This window comes from Miscanthus floridulus, chromosome 14 (genome assembly GCF_019320115.1).
Source record: "Miscanthus floridulus cultivar M001 chromosome 14, ASM1932011v1, whole genome shotgun sequence".
Lineage (NCBI taxonomy): Eukaryota > Viridiplantae > Streptophyta > Magnoliopsida > Poales > Poaceae > Miscanthus > Miscanthus floridulus.
This window is the reverse complement of record NC_089593.1, coordinates 87776453-87804030: the sequence shown is the minus strand read 5'-3', so window position 1 is coordinate 87804030 and position 27578 is coordinate 87776453. Positions and strand designations below refer to the sequence as shown.

The following is a 27578-nucleotide window of genomic DNA, read 5'->3' as shown; positions in this document are numbered from 1 at the left end:
TGTCTGTTTCTCTTTTTGCTCATGTTCATTTCCTCTCGTCTTCCTCTCGGTACTATTGTTCCCTGTTGGCGGTGACTGGCGATTTCTAGGGTTTGGCGAGGCACGTTGTGTCCGCTTTCTATGTGGTGCTAGAAAATCTTTGTTGTTAGAGTTGGTTGTCGCATTATTCATGTCTTTGGATGATTGGTTTGTGTTTATTTGTTTTGAATCTGTGATTGGTGGAGGTAGTTGGATGCCTTGCTCATTCTAGGTTTTGATCCAGCGCGGATGCGGGGTCTCTGCCGCCGTGTTCTGCGCATGCGGGTATGCGGTCATGAGACCCGATTCATAGGGCTGTTGGTTGGTTGATGCTGGCCATTGGTGTCCTGTGTTGGCCGGGGGGGGGGGGGGGGGGGGGGGGGGGGGGGACGGGGATGGGAGGATGTAGAGGTATAGGAGAGGATCCGTGAGCTTCCCTTCCGCTGATCTGTCAATTTTCTCTTTCCCCAGACTTGTTGAGATGTTTCCCAGTCCTTCGTCGCCTTCCCTCTGCTCTGGCTCAGCAGCATCAGCTCCCCTCACATACTGAACGCGTCATCCGTGTCTTCTCTGATCCCTCTACTATGTGTGGGTGTGGATACCATTACTAGCAGGGCAGTCAACGTCAGAAAACTGACTATGATCATCTGACATCTTTATTACTGTTCTTGGATTGTTCTATGCTCGTGGATTGTTTTGCATTTGAGATTAATATTTCCAGTGTGACATGTTATCTTGTTTGCACAGGCCGCAATCTGTTTTTTTTTTTCTGAAAAATAACTATCTGTGTGCAAGCTATAAGTAGTCTGAAAATAGTGTGGTCATATTCCAAAGTCCAAACAGCAAGTTCTTGTAGGTGTACAATTTGTAGCTGTATTTAGTCTGCAAATAGTTGCAGTTCTCCCTGATGTAGCATGACTGAATATTCAGTTGTGTTCAAATCATTACCTATCTAGCATGATACTCTCTATCTGTAAGGCCTGTTACTGTTTTGTGAGACCTATAGCATGACTGATATATTCAGGTGTGTTCAACTCATTATGAATCTGCTTTGAAGAGTAAGTCTTCTAGCTTATCTACCTACCTAGATTGTAGTTGTATGCTTATTTTTGGATTGGAACGGCTATTTATTTATTTTTAGGAATGTTCTTATAAATGGTATGTTAGTTTGATGTTTAATTACTTATAGTCTTATAAATGGTCTGCTAGTTATCTCAGTTCTATAGTTCATAGAAATGGTCTGTTAGTTTGATGTTAAATTACTAGTTTTTTTTATGATAGCAGGTTCTTATGTGTCTGTTGCAGTTTTACTGCTTGGTTCATCAGTCATCAAGTTTTATATTTTTTTTTATTCTTTGTTCATATTTTGTTTGCTATTTTCTAGATGGCTTGGAAAAGGCCTACTAGTGTAGTTGATTTATCTACCCTGGTGATTCTGAAAATGGTGATTTTGAAGATGTCCAGTGTTCTTAGCTTCCTTCTATGGATTACGATTCCTATCAACCATTTTCAGAAACCCAGGTTTTTTCATTGTATTTCCAAAATTTTTATATGCTCTATATTTGCATGTACTTATTTTTTGTTGGTCAATGCAGGATGATTCTTCCAGCGATAATTCAAGTATCAAGAATCATTTATACCAAAAGTGTCTAAAAGATGTACTTGTCTTTTTATATACTTTTTTTCATGTACCATGTACAATGTCTTTCTTTTTTGCATTAATTTTGTTTTGTATTTTTCAATATCAGAAGATTAAGCATTTGAAGAGAAGGCTTCAAATGGCATTGAAGCATAATGTTATCGTTTCTTTGTTTGTTTAGTTATTGGATCATGTTAATTGTTTTTGGCTTATTACTGTTTTGTGAGCTCTGGAACATATGGTTTGTGAAGTTTTTTATTTTATTTTAGTCCAAGAGGATGAAATCTGAAAAGAAGACTACAGAGGGATTCACAAGATTTTCGGCCACTGCTTTCATGAATGTGATCTCTGCTTTGTCCCTTGAGAAGAAGGTCGTTATTGATAGCTATCGATTTGGTTCTTTGCCGATGTTCAATAAATGCTCTGTGTCGAACAAGTTTGCTAAGTTGGTTGTACGGTTAGTTGACTGCAAATCTGGTGATATTATACGTGCTGGAAAGGTTATCTCGCTTACTAAGGAGTTAGTTCATCTTGTTCTTGACCTTCCTATGGGTAGAAGAGCATTCCCATCTGATAGAAGTGCTGGCATGGATGTTGTTTTATTCAAGTTTGGAAAGGATAAGATTCCTCTCGTTTGTTTCTTTGCTAATAAGTTGATAAAGAAGGAAGATCTATCAGATGAAGACTTGTTTATTTGCTTTATGTTAGTTGTTTTGAGCAGTTTCTTATGCTTGAATTCGAATATTGTTCCCAGCCCCAAATATTTTGGTATATTCGAAGATACTAAGCACATCAATGAGTTTAATTGGTGTGGTTATGTGTTACAATGGTTGCTTCATCATATCAAAGCATTCAATAGAGGCAAAAATGAGAAAGTCAGACGCTGTCAAGCTCTTGGAGGTTGCATATACTATCTTGTGGTAAGTTTATTTTTTGTCAATTGTAAACAAATTTGTCATAATAGTGTCTTAGGAACATAGCTTTCTTTTTTTCTTATCTGTCTTTGGTATGTATATCAGGTGCAGGTTATAATGTATTTCTTTTATTGGTTTCTCCTAAGGTTATTTACTGTCACACCCTAAAATTTTCAACTTTGGGTTGTGAATAGAAAACACTAAAAAAAATAAATGATTTAAATATTTGTATAAAACTTGACAAGATTGGTTTAAGTCTTTGCAAATTTAGTTATAGAAAAAATGTGATTTTTTTTCAAGATTTTCTAAATTAATTTGACGAACGTTTGGATAATGTGATGTTTGCTTGTTATTTGACTTTATGTTGTGAGTGTGTAAAGTTCTGAAAACGCATTTAGTAAGTTATTTTTCTCTCCTCGGCTTGTCTTCGTCTTTTTCTATGTAATAAAATTCCTGCCTTCTCGAGCTTGATCCTCTGTTCACTCTATTTTTTCGCCCTAGTTTGGTTTCCTAAATTGCTTTCGTGTGTTTCTTCTTGCCATGTTATTATTGGTTGCGTATTACAACTTTTTTGTAAATAGGTTGTGTTCTGGACAAACCAATAGTTTGAAGGGGACTGCTAGTTCAATACAGATTCTGGGTAAGGAGAGTTGATTTGTATTTCATATGGCTGTTGTTATTTATTAAGTGCAAATAGAATATGCAGGATTCCGCGAGCGTACATAATATCATTGTAGTATTTTACCAAGAGTATTTTAGGTATCGTTATTTATATTTTACTATAGGGAAACAATGGAGTAAAGATTTATTAGATAACAAAGGAATGCCTACTAATCAACATACCAGCATAGCTAAAGCAGGGGTGAATGTAATGATAGGAATAAAACATAATGACATTCAGGGGATAGATCACTAAGATAATATAAACTAGTCAACTCGGAAACTAGTCAACTCGGAAGAACAACGGGTGAGATAGATTCCTATGATATTCCTATTACATGATCAAAGTATATATATAGCTAAGACTAACTCTACTCTTATGCACTTTGGGACGCCGCTTAGATAGTAGAGTACCCACAATAGATAACTCTACTGACACGATTACGGTCCTACAATTTAAGAACCTGCTCAATTTGAAGTGGACTACAAAGGATAGATGGGGCTGTCACCTCCTGCTGCTACCACTCAACCAAAGAACATGGTGCACTCATAGACAGAGCATCGTATAAGCACCATGTTTACACGAGGCTCGACTACTTAGTCCAATCGATAAACTAGTAGGCTAAGCGCTCTATCAACCCGCACATAAAAGTAATGATAACCATAGATAAGCAAGATATATATTCAAAGTAAGCATAGCCATGTAGATAAGAATATGATAAATTGATAATAAGTCTTACAAGATGTAGAAGTGAAGATACAAGGCTTTGCCTAGCCTCCAAGACTAGATCCGGAACTTGAGCATGAGCCCAACTAGCTACTAATCTACTACATTGGAGAGCTCTAGACCTAATCCTCCTGATGTGTGTTGATCTGATTGAGGGATATGAATTAGGATTTTAGGGATGCCTCCAAGGAGGGGGTAGGGACAGAGATGCAATCCTTAAGTGGTGGAGAACTGACATTCGAAGGGAAGGCTGACACGTGGGTCCCACAGGCCGGTCAGCCTGCAGGTGGGGCCGGCCAGCCCCCATGTCAGTGTCTCCGCTCGATATTCGGTGGAGAGTCTTCTGGGGTCTTCTAGTGTTGTTTACGCCGCGGATAAACGTAATTAAATCTGACATCTAGGTCCACCTTGATGGTTTTCTGGATAAACCCCGCTGAAAACACAGATTCACCAAAACTCATAGAATTTATTAGTTTAAACCCCTATACCTATGTTTGGTGATGGAATTAAGTATAAATACAGGTTATGTTGACGGTTTATAATTGGTGTTAGTGACCGTCAACGATGACCAATGTGGCATTTATGTTCATTACTTTTTTTTGTTTCCACCATCACTGTAGTTACATTTCTTGAGAAGTGTCACACCTCAAAATTTCTATTTTAGGTTGTGAATATAAAATACTAAATAAAAAATATTCATATTTTTATTAAAATTTCTAAGATTTAATTAGATTGATAACAATTTAAACAATAATGTTGACACAAAAATGTGGCGATGTGATCAACACACAGCAAGCCAGATGATCTGAGTGTAACGAGACCAGAGATCTGCTTGGCTTCAACACAAAACCAACCAATTCTGAAAACCCAATGACGTGTCAGTTAATTTGACCTACAATTGATAAGAAGAGAAAATCTTATCAGTAATTTAAGGTAGAATATATCGGTGTTGCACCAGACAGCTCCAAATGTATGGCTAGATAACCAATTCAATAAGGCTATCGACTAAATAGTCGATATCCGGCGTATCCATGAAATGAAGATCTTTAAATCAAGGATTATCGGCTAATATTAAATGATAATGATATGAATCAAAATAACCAATGTTTATGGAACATCAGAAAGCATCATCGGCTAAATGGAACATGATCGATATAAAGCGTCGAGCCGATAACTTTGATGAAAAGAGTATAACATATGAACAAATCGACTGTCTAATATAAATTAATCTACAAACAATTTAAATATAATCTATTATCATCAACAGTGAGGTTAGATCAGATCGATGCAGCTATGATAATAATAACAAACTAAAGCCAAAAAATCTATAAAACCATTTATATGTCGACAGATTCATGAAAATATGCTATATACGTGAGAGTATAGATAAATCGGCTAAAATAGCCGATGCAGTCATAGCAAATAAACAGAGTACATATCTTGATCATGAACAAGACCACTAATCGATAATTTCTAATCTAAAGTCTTACCAGTAAGGTTCGACCGGATCGATGCAGCTATAGTAGTGTCATTAGATTAGATCTTATTAACTAGTGAGTTTTTTCAAGATTGAAACATGTCTTTGGATGCATACTATGTTTGATTGGAATAGAGATAAAACAACCGATCTAGCGGAATTAAGCCATTAATTATAAGATTTGAAGCGTGACCAGATCAAAGGACGACCAATTAAGATGATATGATCAAGATCTATCTCTATCTCAATCGGGTGATTTTGTTATAATTAATAAAATATTAATTATAACAAGATCGATAACTGCTGAATCAATAAAAAACAGCAAGGAAAATCTTACTAATCTTAGTAGATTCGATAACTGGTGATATTGTATTAAACAAGTTATTTAACACAAGATCGATAACTTTGATCTATATTATGATTCATAAGAGATCAATTAGCTGATGTAGCCTTACAAACAACGATATGAATCGATAACTAACTTATATTATAGCTCATAAAAGATCAATCAGCTGATGCAGCTTTATAAGCATAATACAAGTCGTGACGGTACTCACAAGCAAGCTGGAGGTCGATTAGTTGATGCAACCCTGTTTGCTGAAGAACTCGCTGAAATCTACAATACTCCTACTCTTAATGCGATGGCGAAAGCTTGAAAGATTGTATTGATTGCATGTTTGTTTTTTTTACAATAACCAGGGTCTAATATTTATACTCGGAACCTAAATATAAATCATACTCAAATACGACTCATTACAATTCTTGAAATAAAAGAAAACTTCCTAACTTAATAATTACTTGGACCCTAATATTCCTCATTTGTAGAGTCCGACACATCTTCCTAGCGCCATTCAAGCATAGCCCATTAACGCCGTCTGTTGATGTCATCTATAAAATAGCCAATTCTGACGTCGCATCTAAATCAGCTGATACCGATTCACATATAATCGATTCTTTGATGACACAATCTTGAAAGATTCGAGTTCGCACGTTCTTCTTCCCAAATTTTGGTGTAAACAAGTAGAAAATGTGATTTTATAAAAACTTTTATAATTAATTTAGTTTGTTTGTTGCATTCATGCCTTTGTATTTAATTTTATTGCATGAAAAGTGAATTGAAAAAAATTCAAGTTAAGCCTCAAATGGGTTTTGTTCTATTTATAAAATTAAGTATTAAGTTTTGTTTTAAAAATAAATTTAGTTGTAAGTTTTAAAACTAAGTTTGAAAAGTGAATATCTTTGACACCTCAAAATTTTCAAATGAGTCCAAACTTCAATGGATTTCAAAAGGGTTTAAAAGTTTAGGTTCAAAATGAATTTACAAAAAGAAAATAAAAAGAACAAAACCTCCAGCTGTCCTAGGCGGCTGGGCCAATTCTGGCCCACTCCCTATCTCTCCTGCACCCATCTCCCTTCCTCACCTGGGCTAAGGCGCTTCTCTACATGGAAGCTAGCCAGCCTGTAGCTCTTCCCTCTGCCTCTCAACGCCATGTGGGCCCCGTCTATTAGTCGCGTCAGCTCTTCCTCCAGTCGCTGACAGCTAGATCCCACCTCTCACTTCCCCTCTCAGTCGCTGACGCATAGAGCCCACACATCAGGCCCATCTTCCACCTCAGTACGCTGGCCCTATCCGCCCGCCATTGCCGGCACCCGCTGACCGAGCGCCATCCATGCCCCCACCCATGCCCACCGCGCCCCGCTAGGACCCAACCGCGCCTACCCGGTCCCTGTTTCACCCTCATTTGCTCCTCCCCACATGATCCGCTCGTGCGCGTCGATCTCAGCCACCATGGGTGGCATGCCTCTGAGCTTGCGACCCAGCCCCTCTCCGCTCCATCTCTGGCCTATAAAAGCATGGCCTCGGCATCGCATCTTCGTGTCGCTGTCGCCCCATCTCTCTTGGACTCCCTCTGCTTCCCTACTGCCTCCTATGGCAGCCCTCGCCACCATGGACGATCCTAGCCCGAGCTTCCAATCTTGTCACTTCGGCCATCTCCACTGCTCCTCTTAGGCTCTACGAGCTCGCAAGAGCATGACGAACCCGCTAGAAAGGATCAAGATGTCCAAGAGGGGGGGTGAATTGGACTAATTCTAAATTTCTTTTAATAATTAAGCCCTACACATAGCCCATTTCAACCCTTTGTGCCTAGAAGTGTTTCTGTTGTTCTACCGCACAAAAGTTTTGCAACCTAGGTTCCAATCCTACTCTAGCATTGCAATATTAAGAATATAAAGACATGAATTAAATTGCTCAAATGTAAATAATCAAAGTAAAGAGAAGGAGAGGAACGCGGTGTTGTTTTTCTGAGGTATCAGAGAGTCACCACTCCCCATTAGTCCTTGTTGGAGCACCCACGTAGGTGTGTAGCTCCCCTAGATCCGTGCAAGGATCAAGTGCTCTCTACGGGCTGATTCTTTGACCCTCTATCGCGGTGAATCACCCACAACCGCTCACACCATGACTTGGGTCATCCACAAGCTCCACCGAATGATCACCAAGTTTCCAATCACCACCAAGCCATCTAGGTGATGGCGATGACCAAGAGTAACAAGCACAAACTCTCACTTGACCAAGACAAGCCTAATAAGAAAGGTGGATGCATACTTGTTACTTCCTATGCACTAATGAGGTCCTTAATCTTGGATTATCAAATCTCAATCACCCCACTTGGCTCTTGCTCTCCCTTGCACTCCAAAGGTGTTTCTCAGCTGAATAAATGGGCAAGAGTGCTAAGTTGGATGAGTAGGAGAAGTATATATACTCTCCACTTTAAAACATAACCATTATTGTCTAACTCAGCAGTTTTTGGGGTGACCGGACGCACCGATTGAAGTGACCGGACGTGTCTGGTTAGTAGCCAATGGCTACATGGCATCAACCTATCAAAAAAGGCCGTAGGAGTGACCTGACACTGGCCAGCGTCTGGTCAACATCCACTGGACGCGTCCGATCAAGAATTTTGGTCTCTGGACCCTCTCTGATGTTGACCTAATGCTGCAAACTCAGCATCCGGTCGTTTACTATTCAATGTCTGATCCTCCCTGATAGTGAGGCCCTATTGCTACAGATACGACTAGAGCCACGTCCGGTTCCAATCACTGTGCAGCGTCCGATCGCTCCTCGGCTTCTATTATGCAACACCTGTGAGTCCGGTCATCACTAAAACAGCATCCAATAAACATTTAAACCTCCATTCACTTCCAATGCAGAATCCTTTGTGAATGAGGTTGACTTGAATTGATCTTTGGGCTATTCCTGAGCTACCTAGTGCTAAGTTTGACAAGTGTGCACCACACCTAACCCATTAGACTCACCTAGGTCAAGCTACTAGTTCATACCCCCCTTAATAGTATGGCCAAATGAAAAACAAAGTCGTAAAATACTTTAAGTGTCTCTCCAATGTCAAATGACACTTAGAACTAGTCCGTCCTTAACCTTGTCGCCCATCCTTTAAAAATCGAAACAATTTCCATCGATAGGGGCATGAAAACCATAATTACCCAAACAATCATCATTACTATGACCTAACTCAAGTTGCCTCTACAAAATACACATTAGTCATAGTAATCTCATGTCGTCATTAATCACCGAAACCCAACTAGGGGTCTAGATGCTTTCAATCTCCCCCTTTTTGGTGATTGATGACAACACAACCTTGATTATATATAAGAGATGAGTGAGGTTTTCAACATGCTTGGTTCATATAAGCAATTGACAATAAGAACAAAAGGGGTTAGGCATGCTTATATGATCCAAGCCAACGCAATGTACTCACAAGATATGAAATACGTATGAGTACACAAAGTAAAGCTCATTTGTATCAGAGTAAAACACGAAAGCAAAGCAAAAGAGTATAACAAAGCGACATGACATATATATCAAAGTAGAGAGCACATATGTCACATAAGTTTCACAATCACACATATATCACATATAACACAATGCTTGACAGTAAACATGAATGCATGAAGTATCACACACAAAAGATCCCACAAGCTCCCCCTAAATCAAACATACTCGCTCCCTCTCATCCTTTGGCATCAAGCACCAAGACCTAAGGGTTGGATGGCGGGGTAGAAGCAGACGAGCCCGGCACTGAGGTGTGGTGAGAGATCTGAAACCGAGCTGCATCATCCTCGGACCCTAACCTCTGAGTGGTCGGACCCTCTATCACTGAAGTGGCGGTGAAGCGGTCTAGGTCTGCTCGGTGGACTCGATAGCTGGGTCGACCTGTGGTAACGCTGAAGCTGTGGTAGTAGCCTAATCCTATGGCTCAGAAGGTGGCAATATGGGAAGTGGAGCCACAACTGCCGCTGTCGCTATCGCTGAAACCTCAAGGGTAGGAGAGACTGTCAGAGGCGGCTCAGATGAAGCAACAGAGGATGAGATCATCTTAGTAGTCCCTATGATCGGAGCAATAGTGGTAGGAGCAAGGATTCTTAACTCAGGAGGTGTAGGCTGTCCTGTGTGCTCACTGAAAGTAGCACCAAGACTCCTGAAAATAGGGGTGTCTGTCACTAGCACTGACATGGACTGAGTAGGAGTGAAACCCATAGTGAAGTGCTGAGCCTAGTCTGTCCTTGGTGAAGCAAACCACTAAGACACCTACTCGGTAGGGGAGGCAAACTGTGCAGCTGGCTGTCCTTGACTCTGAAGCCCACTAGGCTATATAGCTAGAGTCACTGGGTAGTAGTAGCAGGCTGACCGAGCTATGATGTGAGCTGGTGAGGAGTAATCCCCATAGCCGAAAAGGCATGCTGCATGAATCCAAGAAGCTGCTGTTGTTGTATGGCCTGCTGTTGCTGCTAGAGCTGATCCTAACATGCCTGCACCTAAGCAATGGTAGCTACTATCTCCTGTGCCTGACAAGCCTGGTCCTACCGCATGCGCTCAAGTATAGCTAGGAAGGCGGGGTCTGTCTGCGATGGTTGTGGCTGTGGTGGAGCTAAGATGGAGGCACCAGCCTCTCTATCGTGTGCACATGGTGGCATATGCATGATGGGCTAGTAGTCCTCATCTAAGCTACTAGTTGGGTCACTCTCAACCATGTCCTCCTGCTGTGCCTCTAGATGCTCTAACTCGGTCTCAGCAATGGCCCTGATGGCCTCGTCCTGCTCAGCTACAGTCTCTGGCACCTCTAGTATATGGCTAGGCTGGCTGGGAGTCCTCCCATGACTATGACATAATAGCTGGCTCATGCCATACTGTGGGAACTCTATAGTAGCACAACTCCACTCAGCCACTATCTCTGGGGACATCTATGAAACTACCTGTAAGATAAGAAATGTGATCCAGTGAGCATATAGCAACTACGATGGCCTCTAAAAGCCTCTACTAAGGTGTCCTCTATCTCTGAGAGCATCACATCCCAAATATCAAACACAGTCTAAGAGATCAAGTGGTGGACCAGCCAAAGCTGAATACGTGTCGACCCCGCTCGATAGCCACTCCTCAGGAGCAAAGACCTCCTCATGACTGCATCAAGGAAATGAGCTATAGGTGTAAGGTTGCATGGTGTGTGGCTCGATCCTTCTCCAAATGGCTTAGTGAAGCAAGTTCTAACCAAGTCTATGGGTGGTACCAGTCTGCCATGGGGGCGTCTCGGTGGCTCTGTCTCTCCATAACAGATCTCATGAATCCAAACAAGAGACTCTAGAATCCTCAATATCTCCTAGCCCTTGAGCTCTATAGCCTGTAGTGATGACCTCTGAAAGCAAAGTGAATATACGTATGCCCCAGGTCAATCCACAAAGAAGCATAGAACTCTCTAACCCATGATGGAATGTACCAACCAGTCCATCCTAGGAGATTTGCTAGATCTAGCAGGTAGCTGAGGTGGGGATAGATCTGCTCTCCTGCAACTACAACTATAGCCTCTAAGGAGCATACTCTCTGAGATCTAAATGCCACACCACTATTGAGGTAGGCATTGTAGAAGTCCTCCTGTAGCACTGTGTAAAACTGCTCTGAAGCACACTCATCCCACCTCGACGGAAACCACTGCTCAAAGTCCACAAAATGGAGCTGCTGCACCTATCTAACTGTGGCTGCCTGCAAGTCCAAGTGTACGACTGGAGGCAGACCCTATGGTCTGGGAGGTGGATGAGAACCACATCTCTGTGTCTCAGGACTCGGTGACACCTAGGTGCAAGTACGACTAGATGGTCGAAGCCATGGCTGCTCTGCCTGCTCTTGGTGCTGCTCGGTCTCCTCCTGAGGCTCAATCTCCTCCACCCGAGCACCCTCTAGTGCATCCTCCAGAGATACACACCGACCTCCAAGCATGATAGTATCATGTGGACTACCAAGACTGGACTCAAGCTGCTCAACTACGGTCCTCTGAGCTGGTGACAATTGATCACCAATGCGAATACCACTGCCTCTTCCACCTCTCTCAGCAAGCTCTGTGGCAGTGGCCACTATTGCTGCTCTCTCTGCCTCTATGTCACCTCTCTTACGCTTGTTCTTTGAAGTGGTCTTCTTCGGCCCCTTTCCCTTTTCCTACTCTATCAGGAGAGGCGGACATGTCTCATCATCGCTAGAACCACCCCCTGACATTCTTGCAATAAGCCATAACTGACACTGCAAAGAACTCAACTGACTAGCAAAGGACAACTGCCACTGACAAAGGCCAACTATCACGGACTCCCCCTAGCACTGAGAATCACCGCCCAACTGACACTTGCTGAGCCTTGGCCTCAATCCTTACTCGCGGGCTTGGCCCCAAGTTTATCTGTCACTACTCAACTTCCACTGCCTCACTGCCCAACTTGCTGCACAAGATAGATTGGAATGATGTATATAAGCATTATATATTCTAGAGAAGCGATGGTCCTTAGAATAAGCAAGCAATTAGATAAGAAAAGAGGAGATGACTTGCTACCTTAGATCATAGCCGAGACCTATGAAAAGGTGAGAACTAAGCACATCGGGGCACCACACAATCACGACAAAGGATCCTGGAGAAATCGGCAGTGAACCGAGGAAACACCGGACACGGAGCACCAGACACTGGGAACACGAGCACTGAGTTATCATGGTCGAGTAAGGAGATGGCACGACCAGTTGTGGTAGTGGATCCTAGTGGTGGTGGTGACTGCCCTTGTCATGATAAGCAGGGACGCGGCAGAACGTGGGCGTGAGGGTGGCACGAGCATGGGGTGAACAGGTGGTCGTGGTGACGGTGCTGCTTGCAGGTGTGCGGATGGGGTGGGTAGAGCTGGTGATGGCGCGCAGTGGACAGAGTGGCAAGCGTGTCGGCTAGGGTTGCGTGAGCGGTGATGGTTGGCATGGTGGCCAGAGCAGTGTGGCTGCGGGCACGGCGAGTGTGGGCGTGGCCGTGGGCATGGCGAGGGAGGCACTGATGGCATATGCTGCTGCAACGCAGATGGCGTGACCTTGGTGAAGTCATGGCACGGTGATGCAAATGTGAGCGTGCAGGTGTAGGTGGTCACGGTGGAGCGGCGGCATAGGAACAATGGGGGAAACGCGGTGACCGGAGAGGGCACAGTAACTGGAGAGGCGCAATGGCGGCGGCGTTTAGGGTTAGAGCAATGGTAGGATGACATACAAAGCAGAGAAAAATGGAGCGGTCAAGAGAAAGAGGAGGGTGGACCCCATGCATCAATTGGGTTTTGAAACAGAGCTCGTGAACACAGTTGCGACCAGACACGCAGACGGAAAAGACCTGACACTGCTCCTCCATAGTCTGATCACAAACAGAGAGCTCTAGAACGTCGTTGACAGCGATCGGACGTGTCCGTGGCGCTATGACCGGACGCATAGCTGAATCCGGTCAATCATGTGTTCCATCTCTCACTGACCGGATGTGAATTTCAACTTGTCACCGAACGCACGTGAGACACTTGTCCAGTCCCTCATCAGTTACTGTATCCTCCAGATGTACTGACCAGACGCTGCAAAGGGTGAGTCCGGTCCCTGTGTTCATTCCCTCTTTAGCTGTAGTTTGTCCTTTCTCCGTGATGTTTTTTCCCAATCAAGTCCCAACTTTGATAGGACCAAAATAAACACCAATTGGGACATATATGAGAGACCTCTCTCAAACCCTCCAATTTTCAAAATAATTTGCCTTCGGTTATAGTTCTTTCTAGAAAAATAGGCAACAAGAGAGTCAAGGAGCAACATGTGGCTACTCAATAGGGTTTATAACCAATATGAGCTTCAAATGCTCTCCCTATTTGTTGATGAACACAGTGGATACTCAAAAGATAACCGAAAAGAAACAACAAAGCAACACACATGCATATGCAATGCAATGCAATATTTGAAAAAAAATCTAGTTGCTTATCAAATTTGATCCAAGGTTAAGCTTTTTCATATGCTTTTCGGCAGTTATCTTAACCATGTTAGACAAGCCCTAAGTGCATTACTAAAAATTAAACATGTTTTATATTACAATGCAATGCAAGAGACAACACAAGCTCATTTTTAGTGAAGTTACTTAGGTCAAGCACATTGAGCTCATTCCTCAACTGACAAAAAGTAGCCTCATCTAGCGGTTTTGTGAAGATATCCGCCAATTGATCCTCGGTCCTTACACCTTCTAGTGATATATCATTTTTAGCAACATGATCTCTAAGAAAGTGATGACATATATCTATGTGATTGGTGTGAGAGTGTTGAACTGGGTTATTATCAACTTCTACCATGCTCTCATTGTCACACAAAAGAGGTACCTTTTCTAGAACTACACCATAGTCTAGAAGAGTTTGCTTCATGTAAAGGATTTGTGCACAACAAGCACCCACGACAATGTACTTCGCCTCGGCGGTGGACAAGGCCACACTATTTTGCTTCTTAGTGATCCAAGACACTAGTGATCTACCAAGCAAATGGTACCCTCTAGATGTGCTTTTTCTATCAATTTTGCAACCGGCATAATCCGAATCAGAATAGCCAACTAGTTGGAATCTAGCTCCTTTGGGATACCAAAGACCAATGCTTGGTGTGTGCTTAAGGTACCTAAGGATTCTTTTAACAGCAACCATGTGAGCCTCGTTAGGATTAGCTTGAAATCTAGCACACATACACACACTAAATATGATGTTGGGCCTAGATTTGGTCAAGTATAACAAGCTACCAATCATAAAAAGGTAGAGAGTTTGATCAACCAATTTACCTCCCTCATCTAGGTTGAGATGTTTATTAGATGGAATTGGTGTCTTGATTGACTTACATTCATCCATTTTAAACCTCTTGAGAAGATCCTTGGTATATTTTTCTTGAGAGATGAAAATCCCTTCTCTCATTTGCATGCCTTGAAAACCAAGAAAGAATGTAAGCTCTCCAATCATAGACATATCGAACTCCTTCGATATCAATTCACCAAACTCTTTGCAATAGTCTTCATTTGATGAGCCAAATATGATATCATCAACATATACTTGACAAATGAAGATCTCTCCCTCAAGCTTCTTGGTGAATAGCGTGGTGTTGACCTTCCCAATGGTGAAGCCCTTCTCAATGAGTAAGTCTCGAAGGCGCTCATACCAAGCTCTTGGGGCTTGCTTTAGCCCATATAGCACCTTGGATAACCTATAAACATGATTAGGATATCTAGGGTCTTCAAACCTGGGAGGTTGATCATCATAGACTAGTTCATTTATGAAGCCATTTAAAAATGCACTTTTAACATCTATTTGATATAATTTCATTTCATGATGAGATGCATAGGCAAGAAGGATATGAATCATTTCAAGTCTTGCAACCAGTGCAAAGGTCTCTCCAAAATCCAACCCTTCAACTTGAGAGAACCCCTTTGTAACTAGCCTTGCCTTGTTCCTCACAATGATGCCTTGATCATCTTGCTTGTTGCGAAACACCCACTTTGTTCTAGTGACTCTTGCATCTTGTGGGCGCTATTCAAGTGTCTGAACTTCATTGCAGGTGAAGTTGTTCAATTCTTCATGCATGGCATTTATCCAATCCGGATTTTAAAGAGCTTCTTCTACATTCTTAGGCTCAATGCAAGAAACAAACGAGTGATGTTCAATCAAGGAAGCAAGTTTTTGAGAGCGAGTCATTACACCCTTAGAAAGACTGCCTATGATGAGATCTTGTGGATGTGCTTGAAGTATAGGAGAATTTCTTCTATCAACTACTTGAAGAGGAGGTTGTGGAGCATCAACATCTTGAGCTTGTGTCACCATTTGGTCATGAGAGATATAAGTATCTTCATTTTCTATTCTCTCATCTTTATCATCATCTTGTGGCACATTTGATGAAGAGGGTGGATCAATCACTTGAACATCATCTTCATCATCTTTGGGCTTGATGTCTCCAACCAGAATGTTCTTCATAGCCTCCCTCAATGGTTCATCACGTACATCATCAAGATTCTCATGTGCTCCTTGGGAGCCGTTAGATTCATCAAATTCTACATCATATATTTCTTCAACCAAGCCGGTGGCATGATTAAATACTCGATATGCTTTGGACTTTGATGAGTAACCAACAAGAAAACTAATATCACAACATCTTTGGAACTTCCCTAGGTGTTGCCACTTCTTATAGATGTAGCATTTGCAACCAAACACCCGAATGAATGAGACGCCCGACTTCTTCCCATTGAGTAACTCATAAGGGGTCTTGCCAAGAAATTTTTGAAGAAATAGGCGGTTGGATGCATAGCATGCAGTGTTGATGGCTTCCACCCATAGATCTTGAGGTGTATTGTACTCATCCAACATTGTTCTTGCAAGGGTGATTAGTGTCCGGTTCTTTCTCTCTACTACACCATTTTGTTGAGGTGTGTAGGTTGAGGAGACCTCATGCTTGATCCCAACTTCATCACAATATGCTTCAATGTTTGTGTTGTCAAATTCTTTCTCATTGTCGCTTCTTATCTTCTTCAGCTTCACTTCAAATTCATTTTGTGCTCTCTTGGCAAACTTCTTGAAACATGCGGCCACTTCGGTCTTATCATGAAGGAAGAACACCCAAGTGTATCTAGAGTAGTCATTAACTATCACAAGACAATAGAGGTTGCCTCCCAAACTCTTATAAGTTGTTGGTCCAAATAGATCCATGTGGAGAAGCTCTATCACTCTTGTTGTTGTCATGTAAGCTTTGGTTGGATGAGTGTTGGCAACTTGCTTGCTGGCTTGACATGCACTATAAAGCTTATCCTTCTCAAATTTCACATCCTTCAAACCTCTTACCAATTCATTTTTCATTAACTTCTTGAGTGAACTCATCCCAACATGTGCAAGTCTTCTATGCCAAAGCCACCCAAGTGATGTTTTGGTGAATAAGCATGTCTTCAAGTTTGCATCTTCATAGGTGAAATCCACTAGATATAGGTTGTTGTATCTAAAGCCCTTGAATATAACTTGATCATCATCTTTCTTTGACACAACCACTTCCTTCTCGGTAAATAAACATTGAAAGCCAAGATCACACAATTGTCCAACGGATAGCAAGTTAAAACTCAATGAAGCAACATATAGCACATTTGATATTGAGTGATCATTTGACATTACAACTTTGCCCAACCCTTGTACTTTGCCCTTTGAATTGTCACCAAATGTAATCCTTTCTTGACCATCTACTTCTTCATCTAGTGAGGTGAACATACGAGGATCACCGGTCATATGTTGAGTGCAACCACTATCAATAACCCAATGACTTCCACCGGTCTTATAGTTCACCTACACACACAAGAGATCAAGCTTGTTGTTTAGGGACCCAAACTTGATGAGGGCCCTTGACTTTCTCAACTAGTGACTTAGGCACCTAAATTTGCTTAGGCCTATTCTTGTTGGGTGGACCTAAGAACATGACTTTCATCTTTCTACTAGAATATTTTCTAAGCATGTAGTGAGCATTGAAGTCAAAGGGTCTAGCATGCTTGGGCAAGGGTTGTGGTGGTGGAGTTTCACACTCATGAGCAAAGTGACCTTCTTGTCCACACTCAAAGCATCTCTTTGGCTTAGGCTTTGACTTGTATTGTTGTTGGTGCTGAGCTTGAGCTTTCTTCTCTTGATTTGCTAAGAACCCAATACCACTTCTATCCATCTTCATCACGGTGTTCATAAGTATCTCACTTTGGAGATATTGGCCTCTTGTGAACTTGCTCAAACCGATCTTGAGATGCTCTTTCTCCAACTTAAGTTTCTTGTTTTCTTCTCTAAGTTCATCATGGTTCTTCTCCATCTTAAGTCTCTTGTTCTCTTCTCTAAGCATCTCATTCTCAAGATCCATATCATGATTATTGTCAAGATTCTCTACCACAATTGTGTTGATGGTTGATAGCTTTTCAAGATCCTTCTTGAGCTTTTCATTTTCATTCTTGAGCTTGACATAATCATCATAGTTGTCGGATTCAACCACTTTCTTGCCTTTGCTACTAGAACCTTGCTCAATGCTCTCAACAATCAAGTCATCACATGATGTGGCTATATCAATCTTAAAAACATTGTTAGTAGCATCATGTGGCTCATTGGACAATAACTCATGAGAAAGAACAAGATTATCATGATTAATCTTGAGATTGGTGTACTCTTCTTTTAGCAAGTTGTAACTAGTGGTGAGCTCATTGTGTATCTCCTCAAGTTTATCATATTTTTCTCTAAGCTCCCTTTTAGAGGTTTTGAGCTCCTTGAGTTTGGATGACACAATTTTATTCTCTTCTCTAAGCTCATCATTAGCTTTTTTGGCTATGTCATACTTTGCTAAGAGTGAGTCATTCTCAAGTTCTAGCTTCTCCTTTTTAGCTCTTGTCTTTCTAATGATTTTAGTGTATTGGTTTAATAATTTGACAAGATCATCATAAGAAGGTGATTCAAATTCTTCATCACTATCACTACCATTCTCATCATCACTAGCATTGTCATCACCACTACTATCATCATCTTTTTGTACCTTTCGTTGTATAGAGGATGATGATGGTGGTGTCAATGGAGATAGTGAAGAGCCAATCACAAGAGCGACCTCCTTCTCCTTCTCATTTTCACTTTCATCATCGGATAAGCCACTTGATGATTCAATGTCCATGAGCCAATCACCAACAATATAGGCCTTGCCATTCCTCTTCTTCTTGTAAAATTCCTTCTTCTTGCCATCTTTCTTCTTGTATGGCTTGTTCTTCTTCTTCTCATCATCATCATCATCACTTGAGTCATCTTTCTTGGGTTTGGAGCATTGATGGGCTAGATGACCAAGATCTCCACAATTGTGGCAATCTATTTCAGAGATGGGCTTCCTTCTACTACTAGTGAAGAATTTCTTCTTATTGCCATCAAACTTGACACCGTTCTTGCTCAGCTTCTTGAGCATCTTGTCGGTTCTTCTCACCATGAGGGCAAGGCTTGCATCATCAATCTCATCATCACTTGAGCTATCATGATCAACTTTTGCTTTGCCCCTCTTCTCTTGGCTACCCTTGAATGCCAAATCTTTCTTCTTGGTGGAAAAAGAGCCATCTTGTGGAGTGATGTGCATGTACATCTCACGTGCATTGATCTTCTCCAATATTTGAGTTGGCATAGTGATGGAAAGATCACCTTGATGAAGCACCATCACAATATGCCCATACTTGTCAATGGCGAGGACACTCAAGATCTTTCTCACAACATCGGATGGTTGCATTTGAGTGAGTCCAAACCCATTGACCTCCTCTACAAGAACATTCAAGCATGAATATATTTCATTAGCACTTTCACTAGGAAGCATTTCAAATGAAGTAAGCTTCCTCATTACAAGGTGATAGCATTCCTCACGCTCACTCTTGGTTCTCTCATGAAGCACACAAATGTCTGACCATAGTGAATGGGCGTCTTTGTGGTTCCACACACGGTTAAAGACATCCTTGCAAAGGCCTCTAAAAAGAGTGTTTCTAGCCTTTGCATTCCACTTCTATTAGTGAACCTCATCACCTTGAAGGTTAGCGGGATCCCTAGGTGTTGGGATACCTTGTGAGGCGGCTCTGAGAACTCCAACATCTAAAGCCTCTAGGTGCGCCTTCAGGCGAATTTTCCAATAAGGAAAATCACTTTGTCAAAGACGGGAGGGGGTCCATCCCCGTGTGACATCTTGCTCTAGGCGGTTAAGCCTAATTTAAGGAGCACGAGGCTCTAATACCAATTGAAAGGATCAAGAAGCCCAAGAGGGGGTGAATTGGGCTAATTCTAAATTTCTTTCAATAATTAAGCCTTACACTTAGTTCATTTCACCCCTTTGTGCCTAGAAGTGTTTCTATTGTTCTACCACACAAAATTTTTGCACCCTAGGTTCTAATCCTACTCTAGCATTGCAATTCTAAGAATGTAAAGACATGAATTGAATTGCTCAAATGTAAATGTTCAAAGTAAAGAGAAGGACAGAAATGCGGTGATGTTTTTCTGAGGTATCGGAGAGTCGCCACTCCCCACTAGTCCTCGTTGGAGCACCCACGCAAGGGTATAGCTCTCCCTTGATCCACGTAAGGATCAAGTGCTCTCAATGGGCTAATTCTTTGACACTCTATCATCGTGAATCACCACAACCGCTCACACCATGACTTCGGTCATCCACAAGCTCCATCGGATGATCACCAAGTTTCCAATCACCACCAAGCCATCTAGGTGATGATGATCACCAAGAGTAACAAGCACAAACTCTCACTTGACCAAGACAAGCCCAATGAGAAAGGTGGATGCACACTTGCTACTCCCCATGCACTAATGAGGTCCTTAATCTTGGATTATCAAATCTCAATCACCCCACTAGGCTCTTGCTCTCCCTTACACTCCAAAGGTGTTTCTTAGCTGAACAAATATGCAAGAGTGCTAAGTTGGACGAGTAGGAGAAGCATATATACTCCCCACTTTAAAACATGACCATTGTTGTCCAACTCAACAGTTTTCAGGGTGACCGGATGCACCGGTTGAAGTGACCGGACGCGTCTGGTTAGTAGGCAATGGCTACGTGGCATCAACCTATCAAAGAAGGCTGTAGGAGTGACCTGACGCTAGCCAGCGTCCAGTCAACATCCACTAGACACGTCTGATTAGGAAGTTTGGTCTCCGGACCCTCTCTGATGTTGATCTGATGCTACAAACTCAGCATCCGGTCATTAACTATTCAGCGTCTAGTCCTCCCTGACAGTAAGGCCCTACTGCTATAGATACAACTAGAGGTGTGTCCGGTTCCAATCACTATGCAATGTCTGGTCGCTCCTCGACTTCTATTGTGTGCCTTGATCACTGACCGGACGTAGCACTTGTGAGTCCAGTCATCACTAAAACAGCGTCCGGTCAACATTTGACCCTCCATTCACTTCCAATTCAGAATCCTTTGTGAATGAGGTTGACTCGAATTGATCTTTAGGCTATTCCTGAGCTACCTAGTGCTAAGTTTGATAATTGTGCACCACACCTAACCCATTAGACTCACCTAGGTCAAGCTACTAGTTCATACCCCCTTAATAGTATGGCCAAATGAAAAATAAAGTGTTAAACTACTCTAAGTGTGATGAGGACATCACCACGCTGGACACACCGACACCATGGTCTTCCCTAAGTTGCAATTCGTTCCCAACTCAGCTGCCACGTCACCCTCGGATTCAGCAGACACGTCGTCACTGTTTCGGTCATAACTTTCTCATACGACATCGAAACGGGCCATTCTTGGATGCGTTGGAAAGGGGACGACGACGCCGTCGTTTTGGATCTGGTCCCTGCTCCAGAAGATCCGTGGATCATTCTGTGTGACCACGGCAAGGTGCTGCATCACCTATTTGGGCCAACTTGGCCATGTATCGTGTTGGGCCTTAAGCCCAAGTTGTGGGTGCCCAACCCCTGGCCATCCCCAACCCTAGGTCGAGTCTTAGACTATAAACACAGCCGCCGCTGCTGCTACACAATTGGGTTTTGTTTAGAGTTTAGTTTTCCATCGAGAAACTGAATCGTTCATTGTAACTGTGGTGACAAATCCTTTTACAGTGATCCAGGGCCCCCGTTCTTGATCTCCTCCACTGTGTCGATTAGTCCTTTGGAATCGAGTTCTAGAACCCTCTATTGATATTCGCATCATTCATATTTGCAATATCAGATTGCGTGTTTTACCTTCTTGCTTGTGCTCTTCGATTCGCTTGCAGGAAAAGCCTTCTTGGCGAGGTCAATCAAGTTGTGCTTGGTTGATAACCAACGGAGCAGTGGTGTAACGGTTGCAGGGTTCGAATCGCGTCTGATTTGAAGCCGGATCGCCAACGTCGAGATCTCCACAAAATCAAACTTATCGGCTACCTCTCGGAAGATCGGGCCTGTACTCATCAATTGGTATCAGATATTTCAGGTTTACCACGAGGTATAATCTCGTTTGCCTTAGATTCATATTTGTTCATTACCTAGAGTCCACAAAAAGCCCAAAAATATTTCAATTTCCGCTGTCCTATCGCCCTTTGTGCCTTTGAAATTTCGTTTCAGATTCGTGTTGTTGAGTTTGTGTCCGTGGTCGAGTCTTGTTGCTGGTTTAGGATTGTGTTCGTGGTCGTAGTTCAATCGCCCGTTGCTGTGATTTTTGTTTTCCGCCGCTATCCCATCCACCGTTTCCAAACAACAAGTCGAAGCCACACATTACTCGACTTGCCCCGCTAGCCGCCTTGTGTAACTTCTCGCCGCTGCGCAAACCCTAGATAGGTTGCCAGCCGCTCTTATTTTGCCTGCATCGCAACCCTCCTTACATCATCAGGCGAATACCTACTGCTATTAGTCATAGTGACGATCCTGTGATCGGTGTTAGAGTTTAGGGACGCTTTGCCCTAACTGCCGCCGCCGTGTTGTGCCTCCCGGAAAACCTACCTTGAGATACCTTTGGTAAAACAGGCATAACTTTTCGCTCGTTTATCCGAAAAATCTGAAATTTTTTCAGCAGCTGCTTGACACCATTTGGGGCCGACCCAAACTCGGCTTCGCCCTGTTTGGTTTCATCAAAATTGCCAAAAAAAATCGGGAAAATATAGAAAAAAAATTGTCAAAGTTTTTGCACGCTTTTCAGAGAACGTGCTGAATTTCTGTAGACCACATCCCACCTCAGTTGTAGGTGCCAATTTTTGTGGTTGCATCTTTTGTGATCCTTGTTCAGAGAAAAGTATAAAAAAATAGTAAAAAAAATTTTGTTTCCTACTAGTGCCGTTTGGAAAAATTCAGGAAAAAGGAGAAATCCGGGCTATTTGCTTGTTCTGTGAGTTCTTTCGATCGTCCTTTGTTTTTCACCTTGTTGCGCTACGTCTCGACACGTCTTAGCCAGCACCTGTGATTTGTACTTTGGATCCGGATTGAACAATCATTAATCTGCATTCGTTAATTGCTAATCCTTGCTGTCATATTGTGTGCCTACCCATAGCTCCACATATTCTTCTGTCAGCACAGGTTCATCTTGCAACTTTTACCCACGCTCCACAACAGATTGCTTCGCCACTTTGGTTTTGCTCCTGTTTGGCATTGGTAAGAATACAGGCAAGACGGTGGTAAGCCGCTTGTGATTTTGCATTCCACTTTCACCACCATCACCACCACTTGTTTCCTTTTAGTTGATAGGGATAATACTTTGGTGTTGTCTTTTTCTATCTTCTAACCATGGCAGGAACTCCGACGGACTTCAATGAGTGCATGTCCAAGGGCGAGCTTGCAACGTTCATGACTGAACAACGCAATCTTATGACCGAGCTAACGCGCAACGTGAACAATCTGGTCACCCGCATTGAACAGCTTGAGCAACGCCCTCCGCCTTATCGTGCTGATGATGAAGATGCGGATGCTTTTGGTGATGAAGATGCGTATGCTGACGGTGGTGCCCGTCGCCGCCTCAACTTCAATCGTCGCGGCATGGGAGGTAATAATCATGGTAATAATGATCCTTTTGCTAAAATTAAATTTAGTCTACCTCCTTTTGCTGGTAATGTTGATCCAGAGGCATATTTAGATTGGGAGCTTGCTGTTCAACAAAAATTTGATTCTCATAATGTTCCTCCTGAGCATAGAGTTAGACTTGCTACTAGTGAGTTTACTAATTTTGCTTTGTTCTGGTGGAGTGATCTTTGCAATGCTAATAATGCTGCTGCTGTGCCTCAAACTTGGAATGTTTTAAAGCAACGTATGAAATCTCGTTTTGTTCCTCCTTATTACCAACGTGATTTACGTTTCAAACTACAAACTTTAAAACAAGGTGATAAAGGAGTAGAAGCATACTATCAAGAATTGCTTATTGGTTTAGCACGTTGTGGTATAAATGAAGATGATGATGATGCTAGTGCTAGATTTTTTGGTGGTTTAAACCATGATATACAGAACATACTTGATTACAAAGAATGGCGCAATTTTTCCCAATTGTATCATCTTGCTATTAAGGCAGAACGAGAAGTACAGGGACGCAAACAACACCAGCCTTTCAGGTCTCACAATGGGAGGAATTTTCAGCAGCGTTCCGAGCCGAAGACGCCCAAGCTTCCTGTTGCACCACAGCCATCTACACCTCCATTTCCTTCCGGGGTAAGTAAATTGTCTAATGTGCAGTTTCCACAGCTGAAGAAAGGTGGAACTCCGGGTGCTTCTACTAGCTCCTCCTCGTCTAGCTCTAAAATCATTTGCCACCGATGCAAAGGCATGGGACATGTCATGAAGGAGTGCCCCAGTCGTCGCGCTTTCATTGCTACCGAGGATGGATATGTAAGTGCTAGTGATGTTGAAGATGATTTAGCCCTTGCTGCTAACATTGATGCAGATCCCACCGAGGGCGATCAAGACAAGGAGGCCATCACCATTGACTCCGTGGCTGCTGCCGCGGACTACCCTAGCCTTCTTGTGCAGCGTGTGTTGAGTACACGTATGGGACATGAAGAAGAGATGAAGATCCAACGCCATAATTTGTTCCACATGTATCTCATTGTGCAGGGTTGTCGTGTTCTCACTATCATTGATGGCGGGAGTTGCAACAACTTGGTGAGTTCAGATTTGGTTGACAAGCTTGGCTTGACCACACGACAACATTCGTATCCATATAAACTTCAATGGTTCAATAATAGTGGTAAGACTAAGGTAACTAAATCAGCACGCATTAGCTTTTTCACAGGCTCTTATCATGATACTGCTGATTTTGATGTTGTCCCTATGCAAGCTTGTTCCATTTTGTTAGGTCGACCATGGGAATTTGATAATGATGCTTTACACCATGGTAGAACTAATACATACACTATCATACATAAGGACAAGAAAATTACATTGCTGCCTTTGTCTCCTACGGATATTATTAAACATGCTAATGAGATTAAAAATAAACCTCCAACAGACATTGCTAAAAATAATGGGATTAAGTTAAAAGGAGGTGCTTTTCTTGCTACAACTTCTGCTACTGCTGAGTTATGTGATAATCCTGATGCACCATGTTATACTATGTTTTGTCAACCTTTTATGTCTGGTGCATTGCCTGCTGTCACTAACCTTTTGCAGGAGTTCGCTGATGATGGGATGGAGTCGAGGACGACTCCAATTCCAGAAGGAGGGGATGATGAGGACATCGCCAAGATGGAGTCGAGGACGACTCCAATTCGAGAAGGGGAGGATGATGAGGACATCGCCACGCTGGACACACCGACGCCATGGTCTTCCCCAAGTTGCAATTCGTTCCCAACTCAGCTGCCACGTCACCCTCGGATTCAGCAGACATGTCGTCATCGTTTTGGATCTGGTCCCAGCTCCAGAAGATCCGTGGATCATTCTGTGTGACCACGGCAAGGTGCTGCGTCACCTATTTGGGCCAACTTGGCCATGTATCGTGTCGGGCCTTAAGCCCAAGTTGTGGGCGCCCAACCCCTGGCCGTCCCCAACCCTAGGTCGAGTCTTAGACTATAAACACAGCCGCCACCGCTGCTACACAATTGGGTTTTGTTTAGAGTTTAGTTTTCCATCGAGAAACTGAATCGTTCATTGTAACTGTGGTGACAAATCCTTTTACAGTGATCCAGGGCCCCCATTCTTGATCTCCTCCACTATGTCGATTAGTCCTTTGGAACTGAGTTCTAGAACCCTCTATTGATATTCGCGTCATTCATATTTGCAATATCAGATTGCGTGTTTTACCTTCTTGCTTGTGCTCTTCGATTCGCTTGCAGGAAAAGCCTTCTTAGCGAGGTCAATCAAGTTGTGATTGGTTGATAACCAACAGAGTAGTGGTGTAACGGTTGTAGGGTTCGAATCGCGTCTAATTTGTAGCTAGCATGCTCTTAGGTGAGCATATTAATATGCTCTGTCCTTTTGCTGTTTGTTTTTATTTATTGACCGAGTACTTTTGTCCTCTTTTCAGCTGGAGCTATGGTGGCCTTGGTTGAGAGTGAGGAGGAAGAGGATGATGATGCTGCCCTCGTTACTCGTCGGTGAGTTCTTTTCTTGTTTTCCTGTTGTTGAACTCCTCTTTTTGTTTTGACTTTGGTCTTGTTCTCTTGTAGCAAGTGGACATCGGGTTCGAGTTCTTCTGAGGCTCTAGTACCGGCCGCACCGCTCCTGTCGCAGGGTGGTGGTGATGTTTTTGCTGCCGTGGTTCCCCCTACGAGGTCTTCTTTTGGTTTTATGAAGAAGAAGATAGCTGAGTGAGTGAATTCTGGTTTTATTTCTCTGCTTCTGTTCTCCTTTTTTCTTATTCTTATTGATGAGTTTCCTTGTCAACTTTCAGGCCTTCGTCTTCCCTAAGCCTCCAATCAACTTCTTGTCAAACCTCTGGTGCGCCCTTGCGTATTGAGTCTCAGGACTCTGAATGCACGGTTGCTGAGGTGGCTGTGAGGGAGATAGAGTCCGCAGTTGCTGATTTGCTAGCTCCCGAGGTGTCTATGGCCATGGCGGTGGGTTCATTTGAGGGATTGGCCGTGGCTTCCTAGGAGATTGCCCTGGTCGTGCCTTCTTTGCCTCGGCCGGCTTCTCCCTCTCCTCTTCTTGCTTCCGGTGGTCCGCCTTTGGCTGATGATGTGGTGCAACAATTTGATGCCACTCATCGATTGTCGGAGCTAACCACCGCCTGGGGAAGCTTGTCGACCCTTGCGACTTCTTTTGGGGAAAAGCTCCAGGTAAGTTTTTCTGTAGTTCTTTCTTTGGATGTTTGTTTTTCTTCTATCCTTATGTCTTGTTTCTCTCTCTTTTTGCTTAGTCTTTTTCTCATGATCATACCGGCTTCTTTTTCTCGTCTGAGAATGAGAAAAAGTTGTCTTCTAAGGTGAGTACTCTGAAGGCTGAGCTTGACCTCTGTTGGGCCAAGTTGGAGACCAAGCGTCAGACGCATCAGAATGAGGAGAAGGCTCTCCGTGACTGGGTAGTTGAGGCAAAAAATAGAGGGATGCAGCTGCCCAAGAGGCCTTGAAAAATGTGGAGGCCATGAAGAAAGAGTGCCATGGTATCGTGAGTTCTTTTTCGTTTGCCTTTGTATTCAAATTTGATTTTCTGCTGACTTGTCTTTTGTTGCTTGGTCTAGCTCTCCGAGTTGAAAAGCAGAAGCTCTCGGAGGGTATCAAGGAGATGAAGACACTCGTTCATACTAGCCACAATAAGGCTAAGGAGGTAATTACTCAAGCTGAAGAAGAACTCGCGCTTGCTAAGTTGATTAGGCGTGGAGCTGACAGAGATCTTGTGCAGGCCCAAAAAGCATTGAGGACTTGACTGGCAAGTTGGCAACGGCTACTGAAAACTAGAAAGCTTTGTGGAAGTCTTTTCGGTCAGTAGCTGACCTTCTCTGGACTCCAGCAGATGATGGTCATTCTTGGGCTCAGTTCATTCCCCAAGTGCCGACCCATTTCCAGGAGTTCATGAAGCGGTGTGCCCATCTTTGTACCAGGAATGTTCTCGCCCAGGTCTGGGTTCTTTCTCCGAACTTTCCTTTGTCCAAGGTTGCTGATGAAGCTGAGAGCCAAGAGTATCTAGATGCTATTGAGAAGTTGGAGCCTGAGGTTGATGATTTAGCCAGGAAGATTGTAGATAATCTTAACACAGATGTTTCTTCTCCTAATGACAATGCCTGATGTAATCGACCTTTGTATTACAGCTTCTGTAACAAAACACTATACTTGAAAACTGAGTGGAGATTCTTTATTTTTTGTTGATGTCTTCTTTGTCTGTATTTCTTTGTCTCGTAAACAACTTGGCTTAGGTAAATCATTGTCTTGA

The 27578-nt window shown here is 42.8% G+C and overlaps 1 protein-coding gene across 1 annotated transcript; it reads left to right on the top strand.

The window, feature by feature from the left end:
* The first annotated feature begins 416 nt into the window (after positions 1-416).
* Positions 417-26302, top strand: LOC136503931 (uncharacterized). The gene is made up of 8 exons (XM_066498850.1): positions 417-1682; positions 1767-1814; positions 1927-2577; positions 2677-2690; positions 3153-3211; positions 25735-25804; positions 25877-25981; positions 26101-26302. The coding sequence occupies exons 1-8, from the start codon at positions 1608-1610 to the stop codon at positions 26300-26302; spliced, it is 1224 nt and encodes a 407-aa protein (XP_066354947.1). The 5' UTR covers positions 417-1607.
* Positions 26303-27578: the final 1276 nt, after the last annotated feature.